This window comes from Piliocolobus tephrosceles, chromosome 8, assembly GCF_002776525.5.
Source record: "Piliocolobus tephrosceles isolate RC106 chromosome 8, ASM277652v3, whole genome shotgun sequence".
In the NCBI taxonomy this organism is placed as follows: Eukaryota; Metazoa; Chordata; class Mammalia; order Primates; family Cercopithecidae; genus Piliocolobus; species Piliocolobus tephrosceles.
The window spans coordinates 53,868,765-53,891,726 of record NC_045441.1 but is presented as its reverse complement, the minus strand read 5'-3'; the positions used below and the strand labels follow the sequence as shown (position 1 = coordinate 53,891,726).

The following is a 22,962-nucleotide window of genomic DNA, read 5'->3' as shown; positions in this document are numbered from 1 at the left end:
ACAAGTGTCAACTACTGCTATACATATAGGAGCCTCAGAAGAATAAATACTCAAGCGGATATGATAGGAAGGCTGTAAAATAAAATAGAAAATAAATTATGCTGTCCAACTCAATTAGATAAATTTGTGTTTTCTTGGTGGGCAAAGAAAAGGGCTATCATTCACCCTTTTTATATATTTGTATAGGTTTAACAAGGCAAGAGAGTGCGCATTAAAATAAACCAAAGCGGCTGTGGGAGCCGCTGTGCTTGCTGTCCGCGGAGTGGAAGTGCATGCCTTTGTTAGTGTCCCTGGCCATGGCGCTGCAGCTCTCCCGGGAGCAGGGAATCACCCTTCGCGGGAGCGCCGAAATCGTGGCCGAGTTCTTCTCATTCATCATCAACAGCATTTTATATCAGCGTGGCATATATCCATCTGAAACTTTTACTCGAGTGCAGAAATACGGACTTACCTTGCTTGTAACTACTGATCTTGAGCTCATAAAATATCTAAATAATGTAGTGGAACAACTAAAAGATTGGTTATACAAGTGTTCAGTTCAGAAACTGGTTGTAGTTATCTCAAATATTGAAAATGGTGAGGTCCTGGAAAGACGGCAGTTTGATATTGAGTGTGACAAGACTGCAAAAGATGACAGCGCACCCAGAGAAAAATCTCAGAAAGCTATCCAGGATGAAATCTGTTCAGTGATCAGACAGATCACAGCTACAGTGACATTTCTGCCACTGTTGGAAGTTTCTTGTTCATTTGATCTGCTGATTTATACAGACAAAGATTTGGTTGTACCTGAAAAATGGGAAGAGTTGGTACCACAGTTTATTACCAATTCTGAGGAAGTCTGCCTTCGTTCATTTACTACTACTATCCACAAAGTAAAGAGCATGGTGGCCTACAAAATTCCTGTCAATGACTGAGGATGACATGAGGAAAATAATGTAATTGTAATTTTGAAATTTAGTTTTCCTGAAATCAAGTCATCTATAGTTAATATGTTTCATTTCATTGGTTAATTTTTACATGGAGAAAACCAAAATGATATTTACTGAACTGTAATTGTTCCTTTTATTTTTTGGTACCTATTTGACTTATCATGGAGTTAACATCATGAATTTATTGCACATTGTTCAAAAGGAACCAGGAATTTTTTTTGTCAATGTTGTGATGTATATTCCTTTGAAGATAGTAACTGTAGATGGAAAAACTTGTGCTGTAAAGCTAAATGCTTTCCTAAATCAGATGTTTTGGTCAAGTAGCTCGACTCAGTATACGTAGGGATATAAAATACAGCAAAAGAAGTCTAAATATTCAGAATCTTTGTTAAGGTCCTGAAAGTAACTAATAATAACTATTGGATGCCATCTTTAGCACCTTTATCATGGCTGTGCTAGAAATAGATGACCCTGCTGAGAAAGCGAGGATATGGCCTTCTCAGACTTATAATGCAAAATTCTCTAAACATAAAGGGTTCAGACGGTAGCCAAGCCCATCAAAAAAGAAAAAAGAAGCCGGCACGGCCAGGCACGGTGGCTCAAGCCTATAATCCCAGCACTTTGGGAGGCCAAGACGGGCGGATCACGAGGTCAGGAGATCAAGACCATCCTGGCTAACACGGTGAAACCCCGTCTCTACTAAAAACTACAAAAAACTAGCCGGGCGAGGTGGCGGCACCTGTAGTCCCAGCTACCTGGGAGGCTGAGGCAAGAGAATGGCGTGAACCCGGGAGGCAGAGCTTGCAGTGAGCTGAGATCCAGCCACAGCACTCCAGCCTGGGTGACAGAGCGAGACTCCGTCTCAAAAAAAAAAGAAGCCGGCACGATGGCTCACGCCAGTAATCTCGACACTTTGGGAGGCTGAGGCGGGTAGATTGCCTGAAGTCAGGAGTTCAAGACTAGCCTGGCCAACATGGTGAAACCCCATCTCTCCTAAAAATACAAATATTAGCCAGGTGTGGGGGTGGACTTCTGTAATCCCAGCTACTCAGGAGGCTGAGACAGGAGAATCACTTGAACCCAGGCAGCAGAGGTTGCAGTAAGCCGAGATCATGCCATTGCATTCCAGCTTGGATGACAAGAAACTCCATCTCAAAAAAATAAAAATGAACTTTATTCTATGTGTGTATATAGTCATCTATGTTTTATTGTACAAAACTAAGATCATATTGTACATACTGGTTGAGTATTACATGTCTGAGATGCGTGGGACAAAAAGTGTTTCAGATTTCGGATTTTTTTGGATTTTGGAACACTTGCATATGCCTAACGAGATATCTTGGGGATGGAACCCAAGTCTAAACACAAAATTCATTTACATTTCATATACCTATTATACACACAAGCCTGAAGGTAATTTTATGCTTTTTTTTTTTTTTTTTTTTTTTTGAGACGGAGTCTCACTCTGGTCCCCCAGGCTGGAGTGCAATGGCACGATCTTGGCTCACCACAACCTCTGCCTCCTGGGTTCAAGTGATTCTCCTGCCTTAGCCTCCTGAGTAGCTGAGATTACAGGCGCCTGCCACCACGCCCGGCTAATTTTTGTATTTTTAGTAGAGACAGGGTTTCACCATGTTGGCCAGGCTGGTCTCAAACTCCTAACCTCAGGTGATCCACCCACCTCGGCCTCCCAAAGTGCTGGGATTACAGGCTTGAGCCATCACGCCTGGTATGCAATATTTTCAATAACTTTTGCATGAAACAAAGTTTTTGTTAAGTACTTACATGTGGAATTTTCCACTTGTGGTGCCATGTTGACACAAAAATTCAAGATTTGGGAGTATTTCAGATTTTGGATTTTTGGATTAGGGATGCTCCACCTATATAGATTTTAACAGCCTAACACCAGGTTTCTAAAATATAAATGTATTTTAAATATGAAGTTAAATTTAAGATTAGTTTTAATTACATTTCTACTTTTGCAGTCCTAAAATATGAGATTTCAACATGTGATAACTGAATGAAATGCATGGGCTGCAAATTCCAACTTTGCTAATCACTTACTGTGTAATGGTGAGACACTTACAGAACTTCCCTAAGTCTCAGTTTCTCCATGTGTAGATGGGAATAAAAAAACCCATATCATAAGGTTGCTATGAGGAAAAACAAGATCATACATAAAAAACCTTTAGCTCAGCATCTAGTGCCAAAAAAGTCTTCAATAAATGTTAACATAAAAATATAAGTTGTCACAATTTTCTGAAGTCTAGATTTCTCTCATAGAAAGAGTACTTTTGTTTTCTTTTTTTTTTTTTTTTTTTTTTTGAGACAGGGTCTCTGTTGCCCAGGCTGGACAGTGAAGTGGCACAATCACAGTTTGCTGCAGCCTTGATCACCAGGCTCAGGTTCAGGTGATTCTCCCACCTAAGAGCTCCTGGGTAGCTGGGACTACAGGCATGTACCACCACATCCAGCTAATTTTTCATACTTTTTGTAGAGACAGGGTTTCTCCATGTTGCCCAAATTGGTCTAGAACTCCTGAGGTCAAGTGATCCTCCTGCCTTGGCCTCCCAAAGTGCTGTGATTATAGGCATGAGCCACTGTGCCCCCAAGAGGAAAGAGTATATTTTATGTAAGATAATGAACTGCAAGTAAAGTCTTTATGGTTCATCCATGAAGCCAGAATGCCCTCAATTTCCAAGGTTCTTGAATCAAACAGTTGACTAGGGAGTTAACATGCCATCTGAGCAGCTTGGGCAGGGCAATTATAAAGCTTGCTCTCTTGATTTTTTTCTCTGTCTCATCTGGCAAATCATGTAAGGAATTTGTGAAATGGAAGGCATAAAATAGATCAACCAGTTTCTCTTTATCCATTGGGCAGGAGAGCTGTTACCCTTCCTATAGGGTTCATGAAAGTAAACAGGAAGGGAAAAACCCTCTGGCCAAATATCTGTTTATTCAAACCTGCTTATTTTTAATAGCTTTAAGTTCTTCAAAATTTAATGATAACTATAATTAGTATGCTTGATATAGTAATTAATAATTAATGTTATTAATATATCTAGTCTGGAATTAATTTTTGCCTGCTTTATTAAATACTTACTTAAAGTACATATTAAAGATATAACTAATTTTTTTTTCTTACCGTTATTGCTGCTAACACCCTTCTGGGCCTCAGTTTCTTCACCTGTACGATGGAGAAGCCAGATTAGATTATTTTAAAAGGCTCTCATTTGATTCTGTGATTATAGATATAATTAATGTCAGTAATTTCTTTTTCTTTCTTTTTTTTTCTTTTTGAGACGTAGTTTTGCTCTTGTTGCCCAGGTGGTAGTGCAATGGCACAGTCTAGGCTCACTGCAACCTCTGCTTCCCAGGTTCAAGCGATTCTCCTGCCTCAGCCTACCGAGAAGCTGGGATTACAGGCACCTGCCACCATGTCCAGCTAATTTTTATATTTTTAGTAGAAACAAGGATTCATCATGTTGGCCAAGCTGGTCTCGAACTTCTAACCTCAGGAGATCTGCCCGTCTCGGCCTCCCAAAGTGCTGGGATTAGAAGTATGAACCACCGCGCCCGGCCAATGTCAGTAATTTCTAATGCCGATAATTATACCAAGTCCTTGTTCACTTATGCAAGTTAAACAAAAAAAAAAAAAAAAAAGGGAGGCTGGGTGCAGTGGCCCCAGCACTTTGGGAGGCCAAGGCGGGCGGATCACTTGAGGTCAGGAGTTTGAGACCAGCCTGGCCAACATGGTGAAACCCCGTCTCTACTAGAAGTACAAAAATTAGCCGGGCTTGGTGGCACGGGCCTGTAATCCCAACTACTCGGGAGACTGAGGCAGGAGAGTCACTAGAACCCAGGAGACAGAGGTTGCAGTGAGCCGAGAATGCACCACTGCACTCCAGCCTGGGCGACAGAGCTAGACTCCATCTCAAAAAAAAAAAAAAAAAAAAGTGCTGTTGTTAGGAGGGGAAAGCAGAAAAACTGGGAAGCAGTACTTGGAAACTTTCTAGAAAGAAGTGAGACGAGGCAAGGCGTTAAGGCATCTGACTCAGCAACTGGAGGAGCAGAAGCAAGGCAAGGATGCGTCCCTGAACATCCAATGTTCAGAAACCCGCACCGCTACTGTTTAAAACAACTCAATTGAACTAGGAGAAGAATGAATATGTTACTCAATTAAACACATTCTGAAGACATCTGGGGCAAGGGGCGGACAGGGAATCAAATCTCCTTTCCCCTTTCAAATCTTAGAGAGACAGACGATGGGTGAGGCCTCTGACCTGGGTTTCCTCCTCTGAGGAAGTGTTGGGTCCCGAGGCCCTCGCCGGGAGAGTCAGGTGGCGGCCCGAGGCAGCTCAGACCGCGCCTCAGGAGCGCTCGAAGCCGGGCGACGCTGACAGAAAGGAACGCGAGGCCTCCTTGTCCCCAGAGACAAAGCGGGCCTCTTCGCAGCCTCGGGGACGTGCCCGGAGTCACTTTCCTTTCCCTCCGAAACCACCTACCGGCGCGGGCCGGGAAACGCACAGGCCCCAAGCTGGGCCCTCAGCGCGAACCAGGGAAGAGCCCGGATGCTGCTCCTTTCCCGCCCCAGGCCGGCTCCGGTCCATCCAGAGGCGCGACGCCTGCAGGCCGGGGAAGGGCCCGGATGCTGCTCCCTTCTTGCTCTGCCTGGGGCCCAGGAAACAGGAGAAACGGAGCGGCGGCATTGGGTCAAGAACTCAGAGGGTGAAGGCTGGGAAGCCAAGGAATGAAAGCCGTCCTGACCTCGGCGTCTGGGCTCCCCTGCAACCTCGCAGGGCCGCGAAGGTCCTGCGGCATCTCCTTTAGCAGTTGCCCTTGCCCAGCCGACCGGGGGCAGGCGCTGGTATTCCCTGCCCGCTCCTCGCGGCCCCGGCAGAGCCGGAGTTCCGGCGGCCACCGCTGCCCGAGTGACTCGATCGCCCGAGCCGACCTCTTCCCAAGCCTTGGACAGCTGACCCCTGCGCACCCTAAAGGAAAGACCCCATTTGTTCCTCAGAATGGGAAAATTCCCGTGCATACTTTGCCAGAACTGTGTTGCTGATATTTCGGGGGTTGGGGGTACCATTTTAAATTGTGGCTTTCTGCCTTCTTGTCATGGTTCTGTGGCGACTTAAAACGAAGTGGGTCGTAAATCGTAAAAATGTCCAACGCGGCTGAAAAGTGTCCCCGTTTGAAAAGTCGCTCAATAATTTTTCTTTTATTTTCTGTTGCAAGCATTTGTGTATTTTTTCCCAACCAATTAACCACACAAGCCTAAATGAAAATGCAAAACTGATTTCTATAGATTAGCCTTGTGACTAGACGTTTTACCAACACGTTTTTAATACAAGAGTAAAATGTAATGAGCTGATTAAAAAATGGAAACACGTGTTTTAGTTGTGTTTGAACATGTTGCAAAAAGCGACATTGGTCTTTTCATTTATTTCCAGTAAACTCAAAATGCAGTCATTTAAGCGTGTTTTGCAGGACATGATGAGGGTTTAGAGTTGCCTAAGGAAAAAAAAAGCAAAGGTGTTTAGAGGCTAGCGCCTATTGAACATACCTGTTTAATTGATATTTTGTTTGTAGTTCTGCTATCGAAGGTCAGCTAGCTGTATTTGATAGCTGATATTATTAAAAATAAGACATTAAAACACTGAGGATTCCAGCTCACTCCTTCAAACACTGACAACCATTGATGTCCCTTTGGGCATCAGGTTCTGCTGAGATCAGTAGGACCCCACTGGGATGAGATGAAGGAGAATGTGGAAAGTTGCATTGCAAAGAGACTTTATGTTAATAGTTTGGGCTTGCGGGTGTGTGTGTGTGTGTGTGTGTTAGGTACATGAGTGAGTCTTGGAAAAAATTAAGATATATGAGTCAGAACAATTTAGAAGGTATGCTGCGCCACAAACTAGCCAGAAAAAGCAAACACATTTTTAAAAGGTTCAGAGTTAGAACCCCTCCTGGAATGTCCCTTGTATCTTGAAGCCCTTTCTACAGGATACTTCTTGACAATTTAACGGAGGTCGAATTTGTGTGTAGGCAACTCCTCTTTCATTTATTCTTTCCCATCTAAGTTTAAAAACAAAACAGAAATATATGTGTGTGTGTTGAATTTTACTTCCCTCTAAGATTGTTATTTTTATATTTTAAAAACGTATGTCTTTAAAGGTAAGTAGCACATTTTATTATTCAAACAAGATGGCAGAAGCATTCAACTCAGGTTGTTTCAAAGATTCAGTGTTCCTAATGGCCTCAAAGTCAAGAACTTGACTGAGTGGGTGGCCAGTAAAACAGAAATGGAAAAAATAAATCATATCTAGCCTGAAACAGATTGCATGGAATAAGTCAGGGAGGGACAAAATCGAATAAGGATTTTAGAATTTAAAAATGCACTGGACTCAGGTTCTAAGGTGCCCTGTTTTTTATTTAGGAAGTGAGAGTATGAATACTGACTGCTCTCAGTCAAACCAATCCACCTCTGGGTGCCTTTTTCTGATCCATAGGGTGAGAGATTAGGGATGTGGGTCCCATTCAATTCTGATCATTTAGGCACAAGGAGTCCTAAGGCAGAATTTTTGTGTGTTCTCAGAAATGCAGGCACAAAGGGGACTTATCTAAGGCAGAGGGTCACCAAAATTGACCAGTGACTAGCTTATCCAATAGTGGCATGCTAATGTGTGTTCTTGTATGTACTGAAAAAGCTATAGCGTTTCTTTTACAGCCCCATCCAATATAAAGAAAGATGTTGTTCATGCACTAATTTCAAAATTTTTAAGCAGAGGAGTTGCCTCTCAAAAGAAATTAAAGCCTGAAACGCCTAGAGCTTCTACTTTAAGAATGATTATTCTTAAGGAGGAAACAAACAGCAGTGACCATTTTTTACAGACGTGCTCAGCCATCAGGAAAGCTTAATAAATCCCTATTTAGTATGCATTTATGCAGTGATTACATGAACTTTGACCTCTGAAGAGCTGTAGCAATTAGCTTCAGTGTCTAGCATCTTCTACTCACCATTCCCCACTGGCTTCCTTGTGTCTTTCTTTTTCATATCTCAATACTTCATGTATTAAGAAAGCATAAAATTTAAAAGTTGACTTTCCACCTGAGGTATTTGCTTCTGCGCAAGCCAATTCTCCCTCCTGTCTTTCCCACTCAACAGCCATCTCAGATGGATATTGGGGCTCTGATTGTCAATATTACTCAAACACAAATGGATTTCAATTCAATCTTGCCCTGTACTTTCACAAAGATAAACTCTAATGGCCCAAAGAGCTTCATTTCATAGCTCGTGGCATCTGAAATAAATCAGATATCTTCTGTGAGACTAATTTAACATTTTTAAAATGTTTGATGTAATTTATTTAAACTCAAACCTAATGGATTAGCAGAAAACTAGAGGAGGAGGCAGGAGAAGGGCAGCTGGAAGCGTCCAAAAAAAAGAAAAAAGAAAAAAAGGAAGAAAAGAAAAGAACCAGGAGGGGAGAGGAAAGTGTTTTAAGTTTCTGGTAAACATTGTTTAGCAAAAGAATAATAGGAAAGTTGCCCCTTTCCCAAAGAGGGATGAAACTATAATTGTTGCCTTTAGCTGAGAGCTCAGATAAACTGCTGGGACTCATTCTAAAGTGACCCATCACTGCATTCATCTCTTCTTGAACTTTCAGTGAACCTGAGATTAAACAGGGGTGAGCAGCTAAGCAGTTTGTTGTTAGCAGCCTTTTCAACAACCCTTTCAGACTGAGTAAATATTGATCGGTTTGAATCTGATTGTCCCAAAGGAAAACACCACCGCATTTGAATAGCCTCCAAAAGTAAACTTTAAAAGGTGAAACCCAGAGCAGACTTCAGAGCCAAAGCAAGACCTCAGCTCAGCCTAGTTTGGGAACACTGTATTTGGGGAGTACTTTGGATAAACATAGAGGAAGTAAGGAAAAAAACATTAGAAAACTAGAATTTTATATCACAATTAGGTGTCTAATTGAGACCCTTGTCTCCTTTTTAAATGTATCAATAAAACGTTATTTTCAGTTTTCCCAATCTATGTTGTTTCAGTTACCATTGCTGTCATTTTTCAAGTAGCTAACTGTGCTTCTTAGAGACCAAAGCAGAAAGAGAGAGACCTTGAAATAGGATGTTTTAAGCGCCTTTGATTTAATCGATTGGGACGGCTAAAAAGATACAAATGTTTTCCTTGTTGAAAGGTGTATTAATGTTTCCTAAATGCATTGCTTGTTAACTGATTTATTCCATGACCTAGAGAAAGCTAGAGATGGTTAGCCATAATTTATTGTTCTCTCTCTCTGCTACATTAAAACCAGCACCTTAAAGACTGGAATCTCCCGGATTCCAGCGGATCAGGCCCTGCTTTTAGATATTGAAATGGAGTCAATGGCATGCTAATGACACTTTAACACATTAAAGTATTTGGAAGCCAGCCATCTGTTTTGCTGTGTGGCCTTACACTAATAAACAAAAGATACAGTATAAGGCCAGGCAGGAAATTAAAGAAAGGGTTGACCGTCTTTGAAGTTCTTCTCCATCCACTTGAGTCTTTTACAGGCAACCTCCGAACCCAGCAGCTGAGGGGAGGGCACCCGGTGCCCTTGATATGGCCGCAGCAACTGCACCGCAAAGTTCAGCCTTCTCTTCTTTGACAGGGAAGTGCAGGAATTCTCACGAGGGCTCTAGACGGCCTGCAAATTCCAAGTTTTTGTAGGATTTTTCTCCTCCAGCCCATCCTTTGTAAAACACCCTTTGGGGAGGAAGGAAGTCATATGTCTGTATTTGTTTTCAATGTCGTAAATTCTCTGCTCTACTGTTGGTCTAAATAAAATGCCTCCAAAAATGTGTGAAAGTAAAGGAAAGCAATAAAGAGGTCTGGGAGGAGAGCCACTTTGAACTCTATAATTTGCTGGTTTCCTCTTTTGAGAGCAGATATGTACCTTGGTCAGAAACAACTTGGATATTGAAAGGCTTCAGGGTAGCTTCCACCTGGGAAGTACCTGTTGAGCCCAGAGAAGAAAATGACTTTTTTTTTTCTGGGTTATGTGGCATGGAATTAGAACTATGGATCCATTACAGCCATGGTGGCTATGAAATCAAAGCTGAGTCTGAAGGGAATGAGATATGCAACCCAGAGATGGGGAAGAAGGAGGGAAGAGCCACAGGAAGGGATGGATGTTGACAGGAAGAATGGGGGAAGGGATGCAAGGGTTTACTAAAAACACTCCATTTGAAGGGTGGAATATATCAGAACTCTGCGTGATAATCCAAAAAGAAGGAAGAGGAGTGGAATGAGGGCCCCATCCTCACAACAAGTTTATACTGGAGCTAATTAAATGTGAATCTCTTAGCTCTTGGTTCACTGATGTGAGGAAAGACTGACTGAAGACAGTTCTGGCTTTTGAAGGGAGTTCTGTGTATATATATGTCAACATCCAGTTGGAGGTGAAAAGGTTAGCACTTGACCCAGGAAGTGTCCATGTTTATTTCAAAAATAAATCTGCTTCATAAATTTCTTCATCAGTCTTTTTTTTTCCATTATGAGCTTTGATTATAATAAAGGAGCTGTTACTAACTTTTATTCAAGAAAAGGCCCATCTCTTTGAAAATATTTACCACCCTTCTCCCTTTCCCCTCATGAAATATGCCAACTTCGTAGGAATTAACAAATTGTAGCCCAGCCAAATACATGGATGCTTAAGCATACCTGAAACTTGAGTATATTTATTTATTACAGACATCCTAAGACCCGTAAACTCTGCTCTGGATCGTATCTCTCCAGGATCTCAGAGCTATTCATGATTGTACAGGAAATGGGGAATATCATAGGCTCACAAAGGATAACTGATAGAACTCAGTGTGGTAATTCGGGGACATCAAACATTGTGCGACATGCAAAAGACTATTCACGAATCACACAAAATATACATTCATTGTGCCATCCATCACATTAACAATTGACCTGAAAATACATTATATCCAACTAAGATAACTAGAAGGAAGAAGTTGGTTTGAATAATACTTTTAGGTTCTGAATAACCCAGCACAAATTTTAAACAGAGGGTGGCCCAAGAAGAAAGGAGCGGAGATTGGGAAAGACTTAGCACAGGAAGCTGGATTTCTGAACTTTGTGCTCTGCAGGGCTTCTTAAATGTAAGAACAAATTGAGGCTACCCTCTGAGGCATCTGATTGGGTTTAAATGAGGGAATTTGTTCTTTCACTTATAAAATTGTACCAGTTTTGAGAGTTTGCCCACCCTGTTTTAGTAACCTACACATTTCTAGAAAATCTGTATAAAGATAAATCTCTTAGGACAAAGTATTTACAACCAGCAAACTCACACACATGAAAATGACTTAAATTAAGGGATGAATTAATTGTGTAAACACATAGCGTATCTCTTCTTCGTGAGCTCCTGGACTCTCCTTTCACTATATCCTACTTTCAAGGACAAGGGAGGAGAGCGCTGTACATATAGTTAGATAAAAGATGAGAAGATTCCTTCTGGCATGTTTCTGTTGACAAAGGGAACTATTTTCCAGAAAGTCATCTGAAAGGAACAGTAGGTTCTGTGAATTCTCTTAAAAGCAGGAGGGATGTTAAGGCCCACCAGAAAATGTATGCTGGCACCCAATCTGGATTAAGGTGTTAAGGAGGCACCAGGTCTCTGGTCCAGAATTATCTGCAAACATATTATCCTGGCCAGGAGCTCCCCAGATAGGACCAGAAAGGAAGAGACTGTAAATGGAAAGAAAGATAAGCTAAGCATGTGCTTTGGGTAAGAAGTCCCAGCCCAAGGAGATGCCTGGGCTGTGGTCTGGGACTGGAGCCGCCTCAGTGGGAGGTAGTCAGAGTGTCTGAGGTAGAAGACCCTGGGGAAGGAACGCAGGGCGAAGAGCTGGACTTCTCTGAGGATTCCTCGGCCTTCTCGTCGTTTCCTGGAGGGGTGGCTGGAGAGATGGGCAAGAGACCCTCCTTCTCACGTTTCTTTTGCTTCATTCGGCGGTTCTGGAACCAGATCTTCACTTGGGTCTCGTTAAGCTGCAGGGATGCAGCGATCTCCACCCTGCGGGCGCGCGTCAGGTACTTGTTGAAGTGGAACTCCTTCTCCAGCTCCGTGAGCTGCTTGGTAGTGAAGTTGGTGCGCACCGCGTTGGGTTGACCCAGGTAGCCATACTCTCCAACTTTCCCTGGGGCAAAGTGGGAAGCCATGAGATGGAAAAGTAAAAATTTTTAAACCGACTTGAGATTACCTACACGCTTCATGGCAACACTCAGGTAAAGAAAAGATCAAGAACTCAACACAAATCGGGCTGTGGAGGGTGAGTGATGAGGTGTAAAGTGTTAACCTGAAGTCAACCATTAGCGTGGTCAGATCGATGATTAATGGAGCCTTAAGATATTAGCAGAACACTACCGTCACAATAACCACCCCCACACACTTCCTACTTCCCAAATGTATAAAATCCTTGAAAACACACCAATCCCTGAGGCTTCTTTGCCCCAACACCTCTGGACACCCTCTCCATGCACTACAACACTAGTCTTAAAGCCTTTACAAAAAAAGAGAGAGAGAGAATTATTAATTTTCCTTGGAAATTAAGCATACCAGCTCCTTCCAGATTAATCAAGGAGCATCCACCAACCAGCAGGACTGACCTGTTTTGGGAGGGTTTCTTTTGACTTTCATCCAGTCAAAAGTCTGCGCTGGAGAAGATGTCTCCGATGCAGGGGAGTGACAGGCTTCTTGGTGGCTGGCGTGGAGAGGGGACAAGGAGTTATTATACGTAGCCAGGGCCAGGCTCTGGTGCTCTTGTCCATATGAGTGGTGAATGTACTGAGGCGAGCCCACCGCGCCCCCGGCATAACCCTGGTGGTGGTGGTGATGCTGGACCATGGGAGATGAGAGATTTCCAGAGTAAACAGCGGGAGCGCACTGGGGGTACCCACCACTTACGTCTGCTTCCTGATTTAACGCGTAGGGGCTGTAAGGAGCACTGAAGTTCTGTGAGCCATAGCTTGGACCACAACTCGAGTGGGAGTAGGACACCCCCAGGTTCCCGGAAGTCTGGTAGGTAGCCGGCTGGGGGTGGTGATGGTGGTGGTGGCGGTGGTGGTGAGGCGAACCGATCTGCACCCCCCTGCCCACTAGGAAGCGGTCGTCGCCACCGCAGCTGTTGGTACTGACCGCGCACGACTGGAAAGTTGTAATCCCATGGTCCGAGGGGTAGGCTCGGGCTGAGCAGGTCCCCGAGTCGCCACTGCTAAGGATGGGGTATTCCAGGAAGGAGTTCATTCTTGCATTGTCCATCTGTCACTGAGTGACCTGGTCCTGCGAAGCCCTGGGTGACCGTGCCAACTTTCTCACTTCCTCCATGGGGCCTGAGAAGAAAAATGATATGAATGTACAGTGCGCAAGGGGGGGGGGGGGGGGGGGGGGGCGGAGGACGCTAGGGGAGGGGCACGTGACGGTGTCAGCCAATGGCTGAGCCTCCTGCAAAAGTTTGCCGGCTTCCGCGGTGATGGATCACCGTTTCAGTGGCATTTAAATCCCCGGCGCTCCGCCGTCTAGGTGACGCGCAGTCGCCCCCCCAGGCAGCCCAGGCGGCGGCAGCTGCTGCGGCGACTGCAACGGCAGATTTGAAGTGCTGGAGCGAAGAAGAGCAAAGGCTGCCTTCTGCGCGCGCCCGACTCCACTGCCCGCCCCGCCAGGCCTCCGGGAGGTGGGGGCTGGGAGGCGTCCCCCGCTCCCGCCCCCTCCCCACTGTGCACTGAAAGATGAACTGGCGAGAGGTGAGAAGGGAAGAGGGCTCCCGGCTCTCTCGGGGCGGAAATTAGTGGGCGGGAGGTCGCCGGGTGGCCGCAGGTTCGCGGGCCCAGCCCGGAGCGCGCCCAACCGGAAGGCGGGGAATCCGGCTGACACCGAGCCCCGGGTTCCCAGGCCGCCTTCTCTGCTCTGAGGCTGTGCTGGGAGACCATGGGGCTGTGAGGAGCGCACAGAACCGTGGCAGAGGGCGAGGCTGGGCCACCTGCTCTCCAAACGCGGAATGGAGAGGGAAGAGCGCAGAGGGCTGGCTGGGAGGAACTCGGGTGGGCGTGAAGGAGACGAAGGCAAGAAAAGAAACTTCCCTTCTTCCAGGAGAGTCTCCGAAACCCTCTCCCTACAGCCCCCGCTCTTCATTAGCATGGCAATGAGGAGTTTCTGTAATTCGACCGGGGAAGGGGGGGTGCGGATGAGCCCTGGAAACAGGGCTCGCCGGAAAAGGCCGGGGGCGGCCGGGCTCTTCTTCCCCACCCTCCCTCTCTCCTCGCTCTCCGCCGTTTCTTTCCCACTCAGTTTTGCACCGGGAGCCCTCCGGGATGCGGAGCTACTCGACCGCCGGATTTTTAGGGGTAGGAGGCGGGGGAGAGAGATGACGCTGGCGGACGTGGCCAGCGTGGGGGCCGGGCCGTGCGCTGCAGGCCATCTGCCGGCGCCCGAGACCCAGGAGCCTCCGCTCCCGCGTGGGCCTCGCAGGGCCGGTCCACAGCTCCAACAAAGTAGCTGAACTCCCTTCGTTGCGTTCCTCTTTTTCTGGAGGGGAATGTCAGAAGAGAGAGAGCGCTTCCTTTTGTAACCTTCCTCATTCTGCTGCGCGTCTAGAGTGGGTGTGGGGACTGGCAGGTGGGAGGGGCGGTGGACAGATGGCTGATGGTGGACGGAAACAACGACACCTCCTCCCCTTTCCAACTGGCTGAGCAGTTGCTTATGAGAACCTTCAAGTCTTTCCTTAGAGAGACACGTGAAAATCTGACCCTCATCCCAGGCCAGGGGTCCTGTTCCCCATCACCCTCCTTCTACCCTGACGCTGCTGAGGTCGTTAATTGTTGTTTACTATGAGGTTTCACTTAAACTCTGGGCTTATAGAGAGGAAAAAGCCAAACGGAGACCAATAATTGATGCAGTCTTGGGTAGGAAAAATCGAGAGCTCGTCCAGGAAGCTTTGCAGCCAACTCTGTATAAATTTTACTCCAACCATGTGTACAATGTTGGAATCAGATGAAATTTATAGTGAGGAATGTATGTGGGTTTGGGGTTTCCACTCCCCTTCAGCCTTTCCTCCCCTGTTAGAACAAGGAAGGTTTTTTTTTCAAGGCAGGCACATTTCAAATATGTTAGTCACCCTTTCGGTCTTCTGTATTCTGTTCTCCACGTACCGAAGTTCCCCCAAATCTGTCCCCTCAAGAGGGAAAACCCATGCTGACTCTGGACTACCTCAGTAACAATGAAACATTCTCCCCAAACATTTCCTTTCAGGATGGTATTTCTCTGTGACTTTGATCCATTCCAAGCATGGTTAAGAGGGAGCAGGGGCAGGAAAGACCCAGGAAAGATCCTGGGGTTGGGCAGCCACCCCTGCCCCAGTTTCGGCTCCTGGGAATCTTCCTTCTGGGGAAGGGGAAAGGCAAGGCGGTCCTCCTGGAGGTGGCTTCCTTGGGAGCGCCAGTTTCCAGCGGCAGGGAGAGAAAGAGCTCCTGTGGGGCCGTGGGCAGGATGTGAGGAGGTCGGTGCTGGCTATGCGAGCAATCCTTCCTCCAAGCCTGAGCAAGTCGGTACATTTTCCCCCGCTGCCTTATTCCTGTACCTTGGTTGCCCTCCTCAGCCTGGGTTTGCAGGACCCTCTCGGCTGCAGGGCGCCTGCCACAAAGCCGACCCCGGCAGGAGCCACTCTCCCTCTGCTAGTTCGTTGCCTCGGCGCTGCTCTCCCTCAGCCTCTCTTCTCTCCTGGCCTCTTTTCGGGGATATCCTGGGTGGAGTGTTTTTCTTGGGATCACGAGCTTGCACTCGCACACAGGCCGGCAGACACACAGGTCCGCGCCCGCCCTCCTCCGCTTACTGTTCCCGGCTCCCCGCAGGCCGGGCGCTCGCAGCCGGGCTGGCTATTCCTCGGCTGGCAGCCCAGAGCGCCGCTCTCCGGGAACAGCAGACAAAGGCAGCCTCCCCTGGCCTCGAGCCCTTAGGCTTCTGTGGCTCGGTTCTTTCCCCACACCCCTCCCCCAAGAAATTCTGGGGGCTGTTCCACCGAGTAGGAGATCCTTGGCCCTCTAGGCAAGTAGGTCAGCGCCCCAAGACTCTTTCAACGCCTTGGGAGACTGGGTGAAAGGCGAGCTTGGTTACGCTTAAAATGATCGCCTACAAGCGGTTCTCTTGGCTCAAAATGCCTCTTTCAGGGCTCTTATACTAGAAGGGAAAGGAATGAGGAGGAGACAAAACGCCGCCGAGGCCCTGAACTGTTCATGGCATATGCGGCTCAGCCAAGCTGTTGTTTTAAAAGAGCAATAAAAATGAATTATGACTAAACGCCTTCTAACTTAATGCTTTCAGACGGGGATCCCCGGCAAATACGTAAGAGGATTTTTATTTGTGCATGTGTTCCTGCAATTGATCTCTTTGATGACATTTTCATTCATAGAAAGCGTTTGATTTATGAGCGTTAGGACGAATCGCATCCAGGAGCTGCGCAGCCCTGGCCGCGACCGGGACGCCCTGCTCCGCGAGGAGCTTGGGGCCGGAAACCAGCCATAGTCCCCACACTCCGCCGCGGCAGCTGGGATTTAGCGGAGGAAGGGGCGAGGGAAGGTAGGGAGCAAACCTATGAAGAAACATCGCGTTGTCATTGGAACTTCCAAGCCTTTGCTGTTAAGAGCCAGGTTCTTAAATCAACCCGTCCCACACACGTGTTGCTTACATGCTGCGTTTTCTCATGGTAAGTACGTAGGCATCAGAAGAGAACTCAGAAAGGGAAAAATATCGTGGAGAGACCTAACAAGGGAGGGGGAAAAAAGCAACAACCCAGTGACACACCCTAGATCACGTTTTATTGATATTTCATTTAAAGTGCTTTTCTCTCTCTCTAGAACCCGGGTTAATTTATAACCTAGGGTGTAGAAACACACCATTTTAAATCTCAACTTGCTAACCTGACTTCGAAGCATTAATGATCCATTATTAGCAATGTAAACAGATTTAAGAATGAAATATTGATTTTTCTGACCCTGAAAAAAAAAAAAAAAAAGAATCCTAGAGTGACTGAACCAGAGGATTGGAAAGAATATTTTCTGGGGTGCATTTTCCAGATAGTAATCACTGTTTTGTTTTATTTTTGTTTTTCTCTGTCTTTTAGGTCTGTTTTGCCTGAACCCATCAAGAGCTGGGAGATTAATCAACCACACTGAAAATGTGGAGAGATTTATGGGGGAGGGGGTTGAAATGTGGATGTTTGAAACAAAAGTGTATAAATAAATGAATTGTTGATAACTTAGTTATTGACCTGGAGACTCGTAGCTTATTAAAGAAACTCCATGTTACTCATTCCTGGAGTTGGAGGTTTCTGTAGGCACTTTATTTCTCCACTTTCAAGAGCTTGGGCTTGGCCCAAATCTTAGACTGCCCAATTCTGTCTCTATTACCAATTTAAATCTATGGCTTGAACCTGTGCACTGAAAATCAAATCTATTCCCTTTAAAAAGAAGGAGAAGAAGCAAAAAAGCAAAAACAAACAAACAACAACAACAACAAAAAAAACACTTATTAGAAGCCCTAGTCATTTTTTGGCTTTCTGTTTTGTTGCTGTCCATTGAAGACTTTGAACATGCCGCCTTAATAAATGTATTAAAATTGAAAAAGAGGATAAATTGTGACTAGAATTTTATTTACCAAGTTAGACTAAAAGAAGAAAAAGAAACTGTTATGAGCCTTGAAAAAGGGGAGAAAAATAAGAAAGCTATTTATAGCAAAGGAGAATTTATTCTACAAAAAATATGCATGACAATGCATCGTAATGTAATACAAAAATAAAAAGAAAGTGAAGATACAATTAGATGATCACTTTCTTGCAGGTCTCATATTGCTCTCAGGAAATCACATAAAGGGTGGTTGAGTTAGGTTTAAAACAACTAAAACTCCAAAATAATCTGTAAAAGATTTCTCTGTTTGCAACTGGGTCAGGGAATCACTAAACAGAAAATCCTCCACATTTAAAGGAGGGAAGGGGTAGGTCAAGAAGAAAATAAAAATAAACTCCAGAATAAAAGAAGGCAAAACCACCTGGTCAAAGGGGTTTTTGTTTTGTGATGCTTTGTTTTGCTTTAATGTTTTTAGTAATTCAGATGCTGCAAGTCGATTGTGGTGAGTGTGTCTGTAAAAAAGTCAAAGCTGTCAGCTGAAATATCTACGGGACTGTCGAGGGAACCTGGCAAACTGGGTGAAACTGTATCTGAAAGCTGCAGGCAGGAATCAGTGGAGAAAACGTTAAAGTCCTGCAAAGAGGGGACCTCGAGGGCCTCAGGACTGTCATTGTTTAGGCCAGCTCCACAGTTCTGGCCCATTGTTGACAAGCAGTTAGGAACAGTGGGTGACTGGTGCTGAAAATGTTTCAGATTTTTCTCATTGCTGGTTAAAGGCGAGACTGGGAAACTTTGGGAGTCGCCATTGTGTCCATTGGGAGCCTGCTGCTGAGAGAGGGCATTTTGCTGAAAAGTGTAGCCTTCCCTCTCCAGAAGGGCCCCAGAGACGCTAAGGGCTTGCTCAAAGAGCGTCTTCTCTTCCTCGTCCTCCTCTACTTTCTCGGAGTCCTCAAGGTTTTTACATTTCCCTTCGCTGTTTTGGTTTTCCTTGCACTGGGTCTGCCTCTTGTGCTTCATCCTCCGGTTCTGAAACCACACTTTCACTTGTCTCTCAGTCAAATCCAGCAGCGCTGCAATCTCCACCCTTCGGGGTCTGCAAAGGTACTTGTTGAAATGAAATTCTTTTTCCAGCTCTAGAAGCTGTGTGTTGGTGTAAGCAGTTCTCAGGCGCCGCGATCCCCCGCCGCTGCCATCGGCGATTTCCAGGGATTCTGCGGAAAGGGAAACCAACAAGAGACACACGCACAGTTGGAGGTGGAGGGGTCCGAGCGGGGTTATTCCACTGGAGAATAAATATAGCAGAAAAGATCAACTGCAACAAAATGGCCGCCCCTGGATGCAGTAGAGCTATTGTGCTGCCTTTCCTGGGAGCCCAGCCTGGGGAGACCCCGTCTCCTCCACCTCCATCGAATTCATGCCTGTGACTCCCCTCAACCTCTTCATCCGGGAGCAAACTTTATATTAGTCACAACACAATTTATAATTAATGCATCAGCTGCTTAGCTGAGCAAGAGCGATCTATCACTCTTCATTACTGTCAAAAAGCCAAACTCTAGGACAACTAGACAGGAGGAGGTCAGTTCCAACTCAAATAAATCATCCCGCATTACACAAGTTCGGGAAAGTTTCCCCCCACTTCCTAAAAATATATATGTCTCATTGTAGAGCACAGGATCCCCTTTCCTCTCCATCAAACCCACTCCTGAGCCCACAGGGGCAGGGACAAGGCAACCAAGCATCTCTCCCTCTCCTCCTTCTCTCCCAGCCCACTCTCCCCTCCCCCAACAGCCACTCTAGGGGCAGCCCGGAGAAGGAAGAGGGTCCCGGAGACCTGGGGCCAAGTCTTTGGACTGACCTTTGTGGCTGAGGCAAGCAGGGCTGGTGGCTGCGGCGGCGGCGGCGGCGCCCGGCGGAAGTGCGGTTTTCTTGGCCGCCTTCTTCTCCTTCATCCAGGGGTATTCGGGCGGCTGCAGGGCGCCGGCGGGCACCGGGCTGCCGCGGCTGCCCGCGGGGCTCGGCTTGGGGCGGCCGCCAGCGCCGTGGCGAGGGTGACTGCCGGGGTTCAGGCTGGGAATGGTCTGCTCAAAAGGAGGAGGAATCAGTGTCGAGTGTGAAAGCGTCGAGGTCTTGATTGATGAACTTTGAAATGTATCAGCGACAGGGGGAAAAGATGTCAGGCACTCAGCGAGCGACGGCTGGCTATTGATAAAACCAATCTCTCGCTCAAATTCGTAATTCATGGCCTTCTCCTTGGAGCCCCCTCAGAGAAAAAGTTCCCTCTTTTGGAGGGGCTTTGGGGGGGCAAGGCCCAGGAAAAAGGCGAGCGCAGAGGAAAAAAAAAATCTATCATAGAATATCGCTGCTAGGGTGTTTTTTTTCTAATTCACTGATTACAGCCGTATGGGGACCGCGCTACTATTAAACTATTGAATTCATGGAGACAAGGTTGAAATTGGACCGAATTGGCTGTCACATGATTGCTTCTGCCCAATGACAATTTGGGCTTTAATCAAAAGAAGCCACTGTCTGTTTGATTGATCCAAAAAAGTCGGGAAGGAACGCCTCATTGGGGGCCAGCGAGGCTTTATTTACACTTTTTTCAGGGCAGAAATACATATATGTTGGTGTGGGTGGGGATGTCCCGGAGTACGTGGGGGCGAGGGTGCCTGAGCGCCTCCTGATCTGCAAGGATCTGGTGTGTGCGCCTGGGAGTGTGTGTGTGTGAATGTGCGCGAGTGTAAGCCCTGCTGTCGGTCCCGCCGGCGGCTGCCCTCTGCCTCCCCCGCACACTCCGCGCATTGTTTGGGACTGTCGGGAAGACGCCTCGCACCTCACAAATCATTTAAGCACCTCAGTCTGACGCCTGCAGTCATTAACAAAGTAATCCATTAATCTTCAAAGTTTTGACACCCGAGGGCCCTGCATCCCAGCCACATAAGTTATGTTAAAGCAGGAGAAAGGAGCAGAGGGAGAGAGGAGATGCGAGAGGGAGAATAAAGAGAGAGGGAAGAAGAGAGAGATGGAGAGATGGAGAAACAGAAGACAGAAAAGAGAGAAGAAAAGAAAGATTTTGGTTGGGAGGGGGTCCTCCTTTTCTTTCCCTTTTCCTCCTTCACTTTTCCTGAAACCAGTTAGTTCCTGGATCTCAAAACTGATCTCTCTCGGTCTGTTTTGCTTCCTGCCTGTCTCTTTCCCTCTTTTTCCTCTTCTCCCCCTTTCTCCCTCCCTCTCTCTTATGTCCGCCTCCCCTTCTTCCCGCAGCCTCTCGCCCCCCTCCCAGTGTCCAGCCCAGAGTCTGTGCCCCCGGCCCATTGTTAGCAGGCTATTCCACGGCAGCTTTGCATCTGGCTCCGGCGGGAAGCGGAAAACGGGAGGCGGCTCTCAAAGCTTCCCGACCTTCCTGCGCCATCAACTTCTCAGGAGTGGCTGGAGAAAGATGCATGTGCCAAGCGAGACAACAACCCCAGGTCCATGTGTCCAAATCCCCGTAGCCAGGGCGGCGGCCAGCCAAAAAAATGCCGCCCCGAGCAGGCGCGTGCGGCTCCTGGCATTCTGGGTTTCATACCCGTAGGGCTCGGGTGCGGTGAGTATTTCCGATTTCCGGAAAGTCTGTTGGAAGTTACCAGCAAGGAAAGAGAAGATGCTTGTTCCTCTCTCTCCCTTCCTCTCTCTTTTTTTCTACCCTTCTTCTTGTCCTTGACGCTCTGGTTGGGGGCTGGTTGGTTTAGATACAGCGAGTGCTCCCTGGCAGCCTGAACTGCCTCCCACACCTTCCTGATCCTTGGGCACCGGGGATGTTTGCTTCCGGGTTCTGTTGTGGGAAACAGCACTGCGGGGGAGAGGAGGCGACCCAAGGAGGAATTATAAAGATTCTCGTTCTCCTTCATTCTCTTTTTTCCAATTCGGAGACTTGAGACTGAGCTCATCTTGGACGGTGCTAGAGGGTTCAAAAGATAACACCTTTAGGTACCAAAAAATAATTTTTAAAAATCCACCAAGCCAGAAAGAGGTAAGGAGGCTAAGAGGTAGATCTGGAGGTACCTCTTTTCCCCCCCAAACCCTAAGGATGGTGATTCGCTTTTGCTTCCTTTGAAATAGACCAAGTGATCAGAGTCCCCCAGGCCGGCAGGCATCAATGGCAGGAAAATAAATCATTCTGATGGCCAGGGAGAGAGAGGTTGGAGGGGGAGAAAAATCTACGTAGAAAACAAGAAAGGACAACCAAGGAGCAAAGGCAGGACCCCATCTCTGAGGCCGGCATCAAAGAGGGTTTGGGGTGGAAATCAGAAATAAGTGGCCTATATCATTGACCAGCCCAGAGCATTGCCTTGCAGATGGAGATGCTATTTCGGAAAATGTGAGGTTTTTTAGTTTTCTTGCTTTTATTCCAAACAAAGCTCCGAAGGAAGTCTGGGCGCGATCAATCTTGCTCACCAAAAGCCTTGACAGCTTCTAGCCCTTAAGAACACATTTCAGCTTCCAGCTCCTTCCAAGATAAAATGTGACCGAGCAAAGAGGAGAGCAGGAAATGCAAGTAAATAAGGAAAAGTAGTCTTTAAAAAAATATATTTTGGCAGTGAAAAGGATTAGGGCTTCTTTTAGGAAGGGTGCTTTGTGGACTCTGGGATGGCTGCTTTTGGCATTTGTTTTTACCAGAAAATATTACAGGCTTAAGGGAAGGGGGGTGCAGAGAGGGAGCAGCGCTGCCCCCATATCTCTGAGGCTTTGTCAGGGGCTGCGTGGGTGAGAGGTTTCTGCCGCCTCAGCCGCCTTAATTCAAATACCATCTGGAAGAAACCCCTTTTCTTTGACCACTTAACGCTGAAATCTTCCCCAAGTCTATTACTTTAACTCATGAGATATTTTAATAAGGATTTCTTTTTAATATCTAGGAAACTGGGGGGCTGAAGTCAATACTTTTTTCTTTGAAAGCCAAAATGAATGTCTTGACTGGTAAGATATGGGAAATCACATTAGAATCTCATTTTAAAATCTTAGCCCTGGGGGAAGAAGGAAGCCTCCAAACCATCCCTCCCTCAGCTAAAGAGTAGATTTCAGAAATGGGTTCAAATAGTGATATCCCTGAAAGATCTTCATCCTTAGGTGAAGATCTTTATTTTTCCAGGTAATTTTACTAGCTGATCCTTATTTTTCCAGGTAATTTTACACGTGTCTCTAAACTGATTACTTAAAAGAAGACTCCTGTATCTGCTCAGTGTGACCAAAATGTGGAAGCTCCAGTCCTCACAAAGCCTGGTTTTGCAGCCTCTGCATTTCTGAGGTGCGCCATATTTTGGCACAGAGGTTGAGGTGCGGAGAGCAAATCTATTTCTCCCTCAGCCCAAACCCTTTTTTTAA

General features: G+C 46.4%; 2 protein-coding genes, 1 long non-coding RNA gene and 1 pseudogene across 5 annotated transcripts; 2 read left to right on the top strand and 2 right to left on the bottom strand.

Moving 5' to 3' along the window:
* The first annotated feature begins 296 nt into the window (after positions 1-296).
* Positions 297-914, top strand: LOC111551859 (annotated as a pseudogene).
* Positions 915-10,332: 9,418 nt separating this feature from the next.
* On the bottom strand, positions 10,333-13,506 carry HOXA1 (homeobox A1). 2 transcript variants are annotated; one of them, XM_023225892.3, is made up of 3 exons: positions 12,896-13,506; positions 12,598-12,692; positions 10,652-12,128 (listed from the first exon to the last, which is right to left on the bottom strand). In XM_023225892.3, the coding sequence occupies exons 1-2, from the start codon at positions 13,247-13,249 to the stop codon at positions 12,633-12,635; spliced, it is 414 nt and encodes a 137-aa protein (XP_023081660.1). In that variant the 5' UTR covers positions 13,250-13,506; the 3' UTR covers positions 10,652-12,128; positions 12,598-12,632. The 2 variants fall into 2 exon arrangements, with proteins under 2 accessions (XP_023081659.1, XP_023081660.1); XM_023225891.3 differs by having other exon boundaries at positions 10,333-12,128; positions 12,598-13,506.
* On the top strand, positions 13,426-17,988 carry LOC116418891. 2 transcript variants are annotated; one of them, XR_004229094.1, is made up of 2 exons: positions 13,426-13,731; positions 17,103-17,988. It is a non-coding gene; the product is annotated as an uncharacterized LOC116418891 (long non-coding RNA). The 2 variants fall into 2 exon arrangements; XR_004229093.1 differs by having other exon boundaries at positions 13,596-13,731; positions 16,392-17,240.
* On the bottom strand, positions 17,707-20,552 carry HOXA2 (homeobox A2). Its single transcript, XM_023225890.2, has 2 exons — positions 19,460-20,552; positions 17,707-18,815 (listed from the first exon to the last, which is right to left on the bottom strand). Exons 1-2 carry the CDS (start codon positions 19,842-19,844, stop codon positions 18,076-18,078), a joined length of 1,125 nt encoding a protein of 374 aa, XP_023081658.1. The 5' UTR covers positions 19,845-20,552; the 3' UTR covers positions 17,707-18,075.
* Positions 20,553-22,962: the final 2,410 nt, after the last annotated feature.